Source organism: Opisthocomus hoazin, chromosome 7, assembly GCF_030867145.1.
Source record: "Opisthocomus hoazin isolate bOpiHoa1 chromosome 7, bOpiHoa1.hap1, whole genome shotgun sequence".
Taxonomy (NCBI): Eukaryota; Metazoa; Chordata; class Aves; order Opisthocomiformes; family Opisthocomidae; genus Opisthocomus; species Opisthocomus hoazin.
The window spans coordinates 56,351,714-56,364,482 of NC_134420.1; the positions used below are offsets into that span (position 1 = coordinate 56,351,714).

Consider the following 12,769-nt stretch of genomic DNA (forward strand, 5'->3'; position numbering starts at 1 on the left):
CCTACTTTTCTCTGAAGTGCATTAGAAAAAAAAAATAATCCTTGTTGTTCATTATTGTCGCAACAGTATCTTTACCAAAAAAAGAATCTGTATCTTGCTAATTGTCTGCTTCAACTACTACATGAATCAACAGGTCTTTCCACCAGTTTTTACTTTAAAGTCAGTCTGTAAGAACTCACTGTATCTTGCTCCATACTGACCACTGGACGCCTCATTTAACTTCCCATTATGCAAAAAGATTACAAACCTGATTTACTCCTATGCCAGTCTTTTTACAGAGTGCATATTGGGTAGGAAAGAGGCAGTATTTCTCAAAATGTATCTGACAAGTTTGGTGAAGAATAAACATTCTGATCAACAGTTTTTACACAACCTTCTCCCAACTATTCCACTTTCTCCACAACTTTTCACAACAAATTCTGCTCAGTTCAAATCTCTGCTGAGAATGTTCAGAGCAGAATCCACCTTTGGCACTTCAAGAAAACAGAAAGACTGCAACTACATACTTTTTTTTTTTATTAAAATAGTTGCTCATTTGGACAAATGGGCTAAGACAAAAAAATAATTCTTTTGCCCAAAGTAACCAACATGCCCTTAAAAAAAACAATACTAAAGCAGTCAATATTGGCATTGAGTTATTTTAATACTTGGGTTTTCATTGCTCCTGCTGCAAAGTGTGATTATGGTAAATAAATAAATACAATTGGCTCTAGCCTCCAGATTCTGCTACTCATGAGAACTTGAACGCATCTTGCTTTATAGATATGCTAAAAAGAATAAAAGCTTAGAGCAGTGTATATTTTCCGTGGTATCAGGTATAAAGTAAGGATGCGTACCTGTCTAGAAAGCAATTCACAAAGTATGACAGCCACATCTGTGCACCGAAGTGTATAAAATATGACTCTTTCAAACTGAATGTAGCCTTGACTTAAAAGTTAACTCCATCTTTTTTGATTTGACAGACATCTAAATTGATCGGTTGAGGGGTTTTTGTTGTTTCTAGTTCTAAGCACTGTCAAAGATCTGCGATTTCAATAGTTGCTACTAAAAGGATAAATATTTTCCTTAGTTCTCAACAGTAGCCAAATCCATTTCGAATTGCCTCCCTGACTTACAGTAACAAGAGTTCCTATCTTTTTGTTTTCTCAAGTGCTTAGCGTGTTATAGAATGGCAATTCAGTAAAATGAAGCCATCAGCACCAGTCTAGCTAACTGTGATATATTCTACAGCCAATGCCACTGCTGTATAAATTAAAAAACCACCTGGCATTCTCCACTGCAGTAGATGATGACACAAGTTTTTCTTCTAGTATCAAAACTTTCTTTCTTAGCTTGACCTCTCTGTCTTCTGCAGCTAAAGCTTCTCGTGTGTAGGAGTCTTCCATTTCTAAAAGGTGATTACGTAACCGCTCCAGTTCCCGATTCAGGCGCTGCTCTTTCTCACGCAAATGCTGTATCTGCGTAAAACATATCGTAAGTCATCTGTACTATCACCATTAATAATGTAAGCAAACATAGAACATGTCCATTGAAGCACACTGGATATCTATCCATTTTAAATGCTCTTTACAAGTGATTGCTACCAAAAATAATCCAGAAAATACTACAGATGCAATTTCTTGTTCTTTTATATCTCACAACTGTAAATTATTTGGTGGTGCACCTCACTCTGCAGGGCACTGCTCTCCATCTGCTTCTGTTTGAGTGCTACCATGACTTGGTCTCTCTCTTGCTGAAAAGTAACAGCCTTTTCCTGCATTGATTTAACTTCATTTAACAGCTGATTCAATTCTCCAGTCTTGCCCTGTTGAAGACACAAACAAACATTTCAAATGCAGCAAACAGTTTTACCAAAGGAGACAGACTTTTCCTGGGAGAGTATAAAGACAATACTGATTTAAAAAGCAAAAGGGCAGGACACCCATGGCCCTACAGAACACAAAAACATTCAGGGAAAATACTATTTCTAAGTTATTTCACTCACATGTTACAAGACAAAGTAAAAGTTATTGCTAAAAGACACAATATAGATGCATTGTCTTAATTGACTCCTGTGAAAAAAAACAGATACCTACCTATCTTTAGATAAGAGATATGTATTATGTACATACTGGCTCAGACATTTGTATACTTGAAAAATTCACTTTTCCTCCAGTGTTCGGAATCTGTTATCTGGTGATACCCGTTTATTAGTTCATGCACATGTAAAGCATCAGCCTAGGTAAGTCAACTTGTCTGAGCTTCAATTATTTGTTTTTATAAATCGAACTGAATATAGTAAAATTCTTTTTGCAGTAGAACCATAAACCTGCAGGCAAACCTTCTCATGTCATGACCTGACTTTTTTATGTTGCAACCTGATCTGCTGGAAAGTATCCCTGTCCACGGCAGGGGGGTTGGAACTAGATGATTTCTAAGGTCCCTTCCAACCCAAACCATTCTGTAATTCTATGAAATTTTTTATTATACTTACAGCAGGAAAAAAAATTAATGTCAAGTTACTTAGCAATGATTTGCATAAATACCACTCTCTGATAATAGGCAACAGTCCTAACTTTGGAAAATAAAAAGGGATGCTACAGGCAAGAGGGAGAGTAAGAACAATATCCATGGAGGAGGACACCTGTAAGAGAACATTGAAGGATGGTGGCCAGAAGCACCAAGACGAAGAGAACGGAGACCCAGGCAGTACAGAGGAAAGGAAGAAAATTATCTGTTTAGAATTAATTACCTGAAAAGACTGCCCACTAGGCCATACTCACTTTCAGAGCCTACAAAGCAAACCAAAAATACCTACATCCTGGAGTTCTGCTGTCAAGTGTTTCTCAAAACTACAGGAAGACTTTTGCACTGTACTTCATGCCTACTTCTCAGAGGAAAGGCAATTCACATTATACTGCGTTAACTCCAGTATCAGTATTTCATACAACATGCTGTTGACCTGTGTATCAATGATGCCACATAATTCTTTGCTCTCTTAAAAAAGATTCTTCGTCAAGTTACATATGCAGTAAGTAATAAGCCACTGCAACTTTTCTCTGAACATATGCTTTGAAATACGTATCAATTTTTCCGCATGTCCAATTGAAGAGAAGAAAAACCATTAATTTAGCTTGTCCAATCTTTTATCTTCTTTTTCCAGTGGAGTTTCTCCAGCCATAAAAGCAAGATAAATAAACCAATTCATCTCACAGGGATGTTGTGAAGTAATCACATTGGAATGACAAACTCCAGAGGAAAGCACATTAGAAAATTCATCCTGCCAGCCAACTCTGCAGAAGTTTGACCACCATACCGTTAAAATAATATAGGGCACTTAACGAACAGGGCCGAAGAAAAATATTAAGCAGCTGTTCAGTAAATGAGCAATTTCCAAATAAATGAAAAACGTAGTTTATGGCTGCACAATTAACAGGTAACATTGCAAACCACTCACCTGCCGAGTTTTATTTCTTAACTTTGCAGGGGAAGCATATTTGTTGTAGTGTAATGCAGTAAGGAGTCACAAACAGATTTCAGGCAAACACTTGATAGTTACATATACACAAAAATGCATTACCATGTGACTGATTTTAAAAGATATTCATAGATATGAATGCACATACCTGTTCTTTTTCTTTCAACAGCTTCTCAAAAGCAAGAGCTTTTTCCTTCGTTGAGTGAGACTCAAACTCTTTCTCTTTCAGCATCACTGAAAATTGCATATTAGTCTCCTGCAGTGCTCGGAATTCTGTTTCTTTTTCCCTACACCTTGCAACTATTTTCTCATTTTCGTCTTTCAGTTTTCGAACATCCATTTCTAAAATTAAATTTCTTTCTTTAAGATTAGTCACAGCTTGCTTCAAAAGCTCATTTTCATTTTCTTTGTTACTAAGATTTTCACTGACAGAAAGCAACTGATCACTTTTAGATTTAATTAATATGTCTTTTTCCCTAAGTGATTTCTGTAAGACATCATTTTTTTCTTTGATCTGCTTCATCTCTGTCTCAGTCCCTTCTTGACTCTTTCTTTCAATTTCTGATGCTGTAGTCACAGAATCAGATAATCCTTGATTGTATTGCTGAAGAGCCCTAATAGTTGAATCTTTTTCTTGTAACTTTTTTTTCAGTTGTTCCAACTCCTTTTGAACGAGTTTAGACTCATCACTGAGTACTTGAGGACCACTGTATTGAATGCCTAAAAGCTGTGGAACAGTAGAAGTCATTGCCACAGATGGTGTTACCAAATCAAGTTTACTCAGGAGAAGATCCTTGGTGTTATGAAGCTGTCCTATGCTGTGCTGAACTTGTGCTAATTCCTGACTAAAACTTTTCAGCTTTTTCTCATTCTGTTCGTAGCTCTGAATCAAGCCATTATAATCTACCTGTAACTTTGAATTACTATCGCTTTCAACTGAAATTTGTGCTTGAAGCTTGTGTAACTCTTCTTGGAGATGAGCTGACTCACGCTGCATGTTCTGAACCGTGGTTATTACTTGTTGCTTCCACTCTTCCATCTTCTTTACTTGCTGTTTTAGTTTATCACGTTCTTGTAGCAGTTCCTCAAACTGGTTACTATTAACACCTCCTGACCCATTATCAGTACCTGTACTGGATGTCTGCAAGACAGTCAATAAGGTTTGGCATTTTTGACTTAGGGCATCTATTTCAATATCTTTTTCTCGAATGATACGAGATAAATTCTGAATAGTTTCTCTAGACATGTCTTGACTGCTGTTTTCAGATCTATTAGACAACTTTTGATTCTCCTCTTGCAACCTTACCAAAGCTGCCTCTTTAGCAGCGACCATATCCATGATATTATGATACTCTGTTTTTAACTGACTGTTTTCTCTTGTCTTTTCACTTAGAACTGCTAGTACTTGTTCTCTTTCTGTAACATAAGCTTGTAGCTGCTGCTGAAGACAAAGAACATCCTGCCTATAGGAAGCTGAGGAAACTCTAGCATTGAGAGCTTGTATTTCTAAATCCTTCTCTTGAATGATCCGAGTAAGTTTGCCAACTTCATCCTTAGACAACTGATCAATTTGCTGACTTAGAGAAACGTTCTTTTCATTTAGAAGCTTAATCTCCATCTCCCTTTCTTTGATACCTTTTACCAGTCTTTCAATTTCAGCTTTAGATAAGTCATGTTTTTCATTTCCATTTTCTCTATTAAGAGTCTGAACTTTCGTTTCCTGAAAAAGATCAGAGGAATCAGTCTGAATAATCTGTCTCTCTTTGTGCAACTGAGTTTTGATTTGTTCAATTGTCTTCTGCAAATTTTTAATTTCCTCATCTTTCTCTAAAGAAAGTCTTTCATGTGTGACATTCATTTGCTCACACAAAAATTTAGACTCATCTATTTCCTTTCTTTGCTCCTGCAAAGACTGCTGAAGTTGCACTGTTGTTTGATTCTGATCTTCTATTGTTTTTTTGTGAACTTCTATTTCTTCTTCAAGATTATTCTTTATCACTTTTAACTGTGTTACCTCACTTTCAAGTTCAATAATAATATCTAGAGTTTTAGGCTCAACCACAGCTGTAGATCTACTTTGCTGGTCTTTCAGGCGTTCAATTTCTTCTTTCAAATGATTATTTTCTTCCTTCATGACTGCAAGACTTCTATCTTTTTCCTCCAAGTTCTGTTTTAAGACATCCTGCTGTTTTGAAACTTTCATATATTCCTCAAGTTCCTGCTTCACCTGTAGGGCTTGATTTTTAAGTTTTTCAATAAATACCTCTTTTTCTTTTATGAGTTCTGTCAACTGCTTTTGTCCTCCTAAGCTAGTCGTCAACATCTCTTTTGTTTCTTGATGGTCAATTTCCATCTGCTCAACACTCCTTTTAAGTTCAGCAATCTTAAAGTCTTTCTCCTGATTTAGTTTAACTACACGCTCATGTTCAAGCTGCAATGCAGTGGTATCCATACTACGTGCATTTGATAATTCCTCAATAGTTTGCTTATACTTATGCGCTTGTTCCAAAAGCCTCTTTTCCACCTGGTTTAATTCGCTCTCTAACTGGTTTTTTTCCACTTTCAAAGCCTCCACAACAGCATCCTTTTCCAAGTAAACTTTGTTTCTCTCAGAAATGGCATCACTTAACTCCTGTTTTAGTTCTTCAGTGGCTGCTACCAGCTTTCCATTTTCTGTTCTGAGATCAGACAGAGATTTCTCCAAGTGTTCATTTAGTTGTTTATTTGCTGCAATGTCATTCTGTAGTTTTGCCATTTCTATTTCTCTTTCTTTCAGAATCAGATCTTGACAGTTAGATTCCTGATTACTTTTTTCTGTTAACTTGCTCAAGGATACAGAAAGTTCCTTCTCTCTTTCCTTTAGTCTCTGCTGCAATTCTCCGATTTCATTTTTATAATGTAAATTACACTCCTGGGCTTTCCTTAATTGTTCCTGAAGACCTTTAACATTATCTTGAAGCTGCTGCTTACTTATATGCAAATCATTAAGTGCATATGAACATTGGCTTAGTTTTCCTTTCTGACTATCTAACTCCTTAGCAATTTCCACCTTCTCAATTTCTAATTCTGATGCTTTCTTTCTTTCAAGTTCTATGTCAAATTTCAGCTGTTTGACGATACTATCAGTTTCCGTGTGTTGTTTTGACAGCTGCTCTTTCAGTTTAATCATATGCTGAAATGAACACAAACAAGAATTCATCAGTCGAGGAGAACCAGCTGAACCACGCATTTCATTCATTTTTATCCTCTGAACAATAAAAAACACATTGAGAGGAAACAAAAATGTTTTCTAGTTGCCAATGTAAGTTCACAAGTAGTATCAACTAGTCAATGCTAAACTAAAACCAAATATCAAATAGGAATAGATTACACTTCACTAAAAACAGGAACACCATCTCCCCCAAAAGAACCCCAACTACCTAAATAAAGGAACAAAAAGAAAACTACCTAAGAAAAAGAACTGTCAGAATTTGACACGGCAGTTGGAATGGGTATGCAGCAAACACCCATTACTTAAAAACAGGGAGGCACTAAATTTAAAATAACAAATTACAGAAGTAAATGCATATCTGCATATTCTATTTTCAATTTCGTACTTGAGCTTATTTTTAAACACACTTGTGGGGATTCATTTCACACCAAAGCACTTTAAATGTTCAATTTCATAAAGTAAACCAATACTGAAAACACTTGGCTTGTAACTGTATGTTTTTAGGTCAAATATAGCAGAACAGAGACAAAAAGGTATCATTCCATTTTGATTAATCAGTATCCGTTTTTGCTCCACAAATGCTCATTATTATGAAAAACTTGTAGTGAAGTAACTTAATTATTCAAGGTAATTAAAAATAATGAAAGGAAAAGAAAAAAGTTTAAAAAATCATTCACGTTATGCATGACATAAGGGAAAATAAGACAGAGGTCAAACTACTAGCAGGATAAAAACTATCAAAAGTCTTGCAAGGAAAAATCAAGTAGCATTTAACTGGACTTTGGAAAGTAACACCCTTTATGGTTAGCTGACATCCCATATATTTCTTCAGCATAAGAAGTGGGTTTCTTGAACTTCAGAATTTCACACTGAGACGGTACAAATGGTGACACACTGGTCCCAATAGTCTTTGTAAGCCTCAGAGGATAACTTGATTTCCCTGCTACCTATGTTCAAAGATCAACTTAAGAGATAAACACACATGCACATAAACCCAAAACATTTATTTTAGCAGCTCAGTAATTAGTTGCAATATTTATTACCTGAGTAGCTTCTTGATTCTGCTTGTCTAGCTCTTCCAGCTCTGCTATTAATGTTTCTCTTTCAGCAATGCTTTCATTTAATTCATGTTCTTTCCTTTCCAAATCTTGTCTTAACTGACTTAATTCTGAATTCTGATCCTCAGTATACGCAGAAAGAATATTCTCATTTTTATGTTGAGCGCTTGTCAGTTCCTTCTCAAGTCCTTCCTTAAGTTCAAAAAAGAATTCTAAGTATTAAACCTTATCTTGCTGGAATTTATAAACTCTTTAGATTTGAAATGGTTTCTTTTTTCCCCTCAATAATTAAAAGCAGAGCACGCATTTTTATGTTAGAATCTCTAAGCCTACATGAATACTATCCCAGTAACAAATTCTTCATTGTGAGGTATTTGTCTCTGCCATTCACACATACACATTTTCTTTCTCACCACTGAGTTTAGGAGTGCAATTTACAAACTTCTGCACAAAAAAACATGGTCTGACAAGCAAAGTCATATCCTCCTCTGAGGTATGGATTCACAGTTTGGATAAACTATCGTATCTCCAAGAGATATCCTAAACATGGAGTACGCTGCATGGCGAGATGGAAGTTTTAACCAAGGGCACCTGAACAACGTCTGTATGAAAAATGCCATGGGAACTCCTGAATGCGCGCAGAGCACTGAAGACCCCCACTGAAAAATACTACTGGATACAAAGTAAACTAAGCCCAGTCTCTCAAGCTGGAGTTTATAAAGGACTAAGTCAACCTTGCCAAAAACTAAAGGTATGTTCCAGACCAACTGTATGTTCCACTGGTTAACTTCATCAGTAAGATGAAATGTAGTATTATTAGAGTACTACATTGAAGAAGAGAGATATTTCACAACTGAAAACAGTGTCAAAACTGAAATGTGCCGAGGTAGCAGAGGTGAAAAATGTCAAATTTTACAGAATGTCCTATTAATACTTTAAAAATGTATACCACAGCAGGCTAAGTACCAATGGGATAGGTGGAACTCCACTAGATTTCTTTAACAGAGTACACTGTGGAGCTTAGCAAATCAAAATGTATTGTTTCTATCAATTCCACAGGTAACTATAATCTACAATCATTTCCTTGATTACAAGATTATTTATGTAGAAGCATGAATGCTCAAAAAAACATAGTGCCAGAACATGTGTTTTCCATCAGTTACTACTGTTATGAACTTTTTCTTGGCTTAGTTTAGAAATTGCTTTACCTGATTTAAACTTGAAAGTCTTGCAATTTCATTTTCTGCTTCTATAAAGGAAAACAAAAAAATATGTAATTTTACTACTTTCCAAACAACAATAAAACCAAATCACTCTCCCACTTTGCCCTAAAAGAACTCTGCTGCTCAGAATAGAAAAGTTTCACAGTATTTTGTGATGACAAGCATCAGTGCTGTAAAAGATTTAAATGCACCATTAATCACCACCACAGTAGAGCATTACTTTTACAACTGAGTTCACATTAGGACGACTCTGGTACTACAGTGCATCAATTATGCAGTAATAAAATGTTTTCTACATACAGATATACTTCTTAAACTGACGTGATTAAGTAGAAGATATTAGCAACAAAATGCCTTTACACATAAAAACTGTACTTTTAGAATTTAAACAAACAACTTCTATTGAGGTTGGCTTACTTTTAAAGAAAGAAAACCCCATCAAACAGTTGGTGTACATGATTACTTACCTTATCAGAAACCCCTATGGATAATCACGCTAGTCCTAATTATGTCTCCTTTTCTGCTTAGCCTTACCTCAAATGACAAGCCTTTTCTAAAGCAGCTTTCTAAAAGGTACATATTCTCATATTCTGTTCCAAACTCTTGAAACAAATTCTGAGCACTCAAAGTGACAACCTGTAAAGATATACTAAAAAAAAACCCCAAAACCAAAAAAACCACCCCCACATCATCTTTGTACCTAACAGTGCTTGCTGTAGTCTGACAACATCTTCAGGTAGTGACATCTTTGACTGGAGCTTCTTCTCCTGTTCTTTCAGGAGAGCATCTTGCTCTGCAACAGAACTTTGAAGCATACTAAAGTCAGATTTAAGATTTTCATATTCTTGCGCTATTTGGATTTTTTCTGCGTTCGCCAATTCTTGCTCTTTCAGAAGAATTTTGTTTTCTTCCTTGGCAGAAGACAACTTGTCATTCAACTTTCTTATTTCATCCTCTAGATCCTTTACAACCTGCAACTCTTCTACTTTTCCTCCTTCTAGACTGTGAGCATTTTTTTTCTGTGCACTAATTTTAGAGTCATCCCTGGCATCAGCATTCACACCACCTAAAAAGCAAAAAAGATTGTTTGCAATATTAACCAAAGCCAGCACTGTAAACCTTTTGCTAGTAAGGTTATTCTTCCACCCCTTCTCCTGATAGACAGTCTAAATCAAACATATGATCTTCATCAACAGAAAGCTTAGAATTAATGTTTGAAGCAGTGCTGTACATATGACTGGTTTGATAAGCAGCCTTTCAAATACTTACCTTTCAAAATTATTTTGAGCCAGGCATGTGCAAGTGCTGCAAGACATACATTGTTCATAATACAATAAAAAAATACTTGACCCCACTTCTCTTGGTGAGGAGATGCCAGAATCTAATTTATGAGGATCCTGAATCCCTCAGTTTTCTAAGAATAATTCATAAAACGCCATCTAATTCAGCCTGATGCAAAATCCCTGTTTATAATTTCATTAATTCAATTTCAAAGGTTTGCCAACTGGTTGTGATAGAGAACAATTTGCTACAAAAACTAGTACATCATTTGCTAAATGATGCACAAAGTTTTTCACCTAAAGGTCTTGTTCTGCAGAACTGATGTTTTTACTGTCCACCATACTATCATGACATTCATAGTTCTGTACAATTCTCACAATGTAATTTCCAGGTAAGCTAGAGAATTTAAAAAGGCGTAACCAAAAATGTACAGAAAAAAAGTTAAATGAAAGCACACTGCTTACGAATTCATTTCAGTGTAAGCTCAAACACTTCCCTCTGCCCTAGCTGTATTATGTTGTCAAACAAACAGAAAAAAACCCCACAATTGCCAACAATTGCCAATTACTTTGTTGCCAACCAAATAAAAACATAAAACACTAATTCTTCAAAAGCCGTAAGCAGTATTTATTTTACAGATAACTTGTAATGCAAGAGATAAGGGATTCCTGCCTTTGACTTCATTAAATTAGTCCTGCTGGTGTATGCACAGTATACATACAGCACATGCAATAAAACACAGATTATATTTTAACAGGCATCTGATTTTAAGAAATAAATTCCCTATCAGTACTACCTTCAAAATTAAGAGGCTGAGAAAATACTTCTTTCCAAGAAGAAAATGAATCTCTCTTTCCAAAAGCAGAGTATACTCTCTTTAGAAGTTTGAGTTTTAACAGATAATAAAATAGAGGGTTACTGGCAAATCTTACATATTTGTGCAAAGCAGCCCCTAAATGAAACCTAAGTGACATGACTATTTTTACATGGTATGAAATACCTACAAGACAAAGAAAAGCTCCTTCTGAGAACTACTGAGGTTCCCCTATAATCTAGTCACGCCACAGACAAAAGCATGGTCCTTATGGCAATCTTTGAGCTTTTGTCAGGTAACCCAGTTGGCACACAGTACTTCTCACCAAAATTATTTTTGTGCTGAGATTTTCTAATCTTCAACTTCATATGTCTCGCCCATACTTATATTCAGGACATGTAGAACTTAGAGCACAACATTTGGTATGCACAGAAAATGACCCTCTAGACTGATATACATGAGAGGATAAAACGCTATCATTCCAGTGTTCAAGCCAACCACAGTGAATACAAGATAATAGGACACGCATGTGTCAAAACATGAAGCTGAACTACACTTCAAATTCAAATTCCGAAACATCATGTATTTAATATTTATTACACCATTACCTACATATTTGATGCTTTAACCAAAATTCACATGAAATAAAAAAATTAAAAAAAAGCATGTGGTAATAAAGACCTTGCTGCAATTGATTCTCCAGTTCTTCAATCCGCTCCTCGTATTCACTCAGCTCTTCTCGGTGTCGACGACTTATCTCTACTAGCTTTTGTCTGTGTGCATCTTGCAATACTGAAAGCTCATGTTGATGTTCCTCTATTTCTTGGCTTAAATTCTGTTTGAGCTCCTAAAAATATAATTAGAGAAACAGAAAGGTAAAATACAGTACCAAAGCATAAGAAAGAAAAAACACAAAAGAGAGAAGAAAGTTTTCCCTAGTAAATTTAAAGGATTTATTAAAGGGTTTCTCACAGGAGAGGTCAAGTTTCTTGGCTTTTGTTGGTTTGGGGTGTTTTCAACATGTTAAAAGACATTTCCTTTAAAAATATGTTTATGCAAACAGTACACTTTACACAGGTACAAATATTAAACCAACGTAAAGGGACTACAACTCCTTCCTAGAAAGTGGATACACTAGGACACATTTCTAGTAACTTTCAAGGATGACATGCAAATCCTTATTTTGCATCTTCAATGAAAAAAGAGATGTTTCTGAAATGGGAGAACAAATTTCTTTGTGTATCCAAAATTCAATCTTCTAAATCGTGAGCAGCTTCAAAAAGTGATCTGCCCTCATAAGCTTAAAAGAATGACAATAGTATTTATGTACTACATTTATCAAACCATATAAATACCCTTTCTCAGAATAACTTTTTAAATACAGCACAGCAACATCTTAGTCAGCAGTATAATTACATGCCCACATGCATTTTTAATAGAGAAAATGTAATTGCTAGTATTGTAAATATTTTAACTGCATTTATAAGTCCTATGACCATATGCAAAACCATCAAGAATAAAGCATAAGACTAGTTTGTCAAACTTGTCATCTTACCTTAACAATATTTTGCAGTTTGCACATTTCACTTTGTTCAGCATCACTTGCTCCTTGCACTTTGGAAGACTGAGAAAAGAAAAATCACAGATTTGTGTGAAAATTGTGATTAATGATGTGTATTTTTCACATAAGCACTTCCTCTATTGATACTCAAAACTAGAAAAGAA

At 35.5% G+C, this 12,769-nt stretch overlaps 1 protein-coding gene across 1 annotated transcript in view; it reads right to left on the minus strand.

Moving 5' to 3' along the window:
- The window catches only part of TRIP11 (thyroid hormone receptor interactor 11), a 31,422-nt gene that overhangs the window by 12,581 nt on the left and 6,072 nt on the right, over window positions 1–12,769 (minus strand). The window contains exons 5-12 of the mRNA XM_075426186.1: window positions 12,600–12,668; window positions 11,726–11,891; window positions 9,650–10,015; window positions 8,935–8,975; window positions 7,712–7,918; window positions 3,606–6,629; window positions 1,664–1,804; window positions 1,264–1,457 (exon numbers count right to left, since the gene is read on the minus strand). Coding sequence (XP_075282301.1) covers window positions 1,264–1,457; window positions 1,664–1,804; window positions 3,606–6,629; window positions 7,712–7,918; window positions 8,935–8,975; window positions 9,650–10,015; window positions 11,726–11,891; window positions 12,600–12,668 — 4,208 coding nt within the window. The remainder of the gene's footprint in view (window positions 1–1,263; window positions 1,458–1,663; window positions 1,805–3,605; window positions 6,630–7,711; window positions 7,919–8,934; window positions 8,976–9,649; window positions 10,016–11,725; window positions 11,892–12,599; window positions 12,669–12,769) is intronic.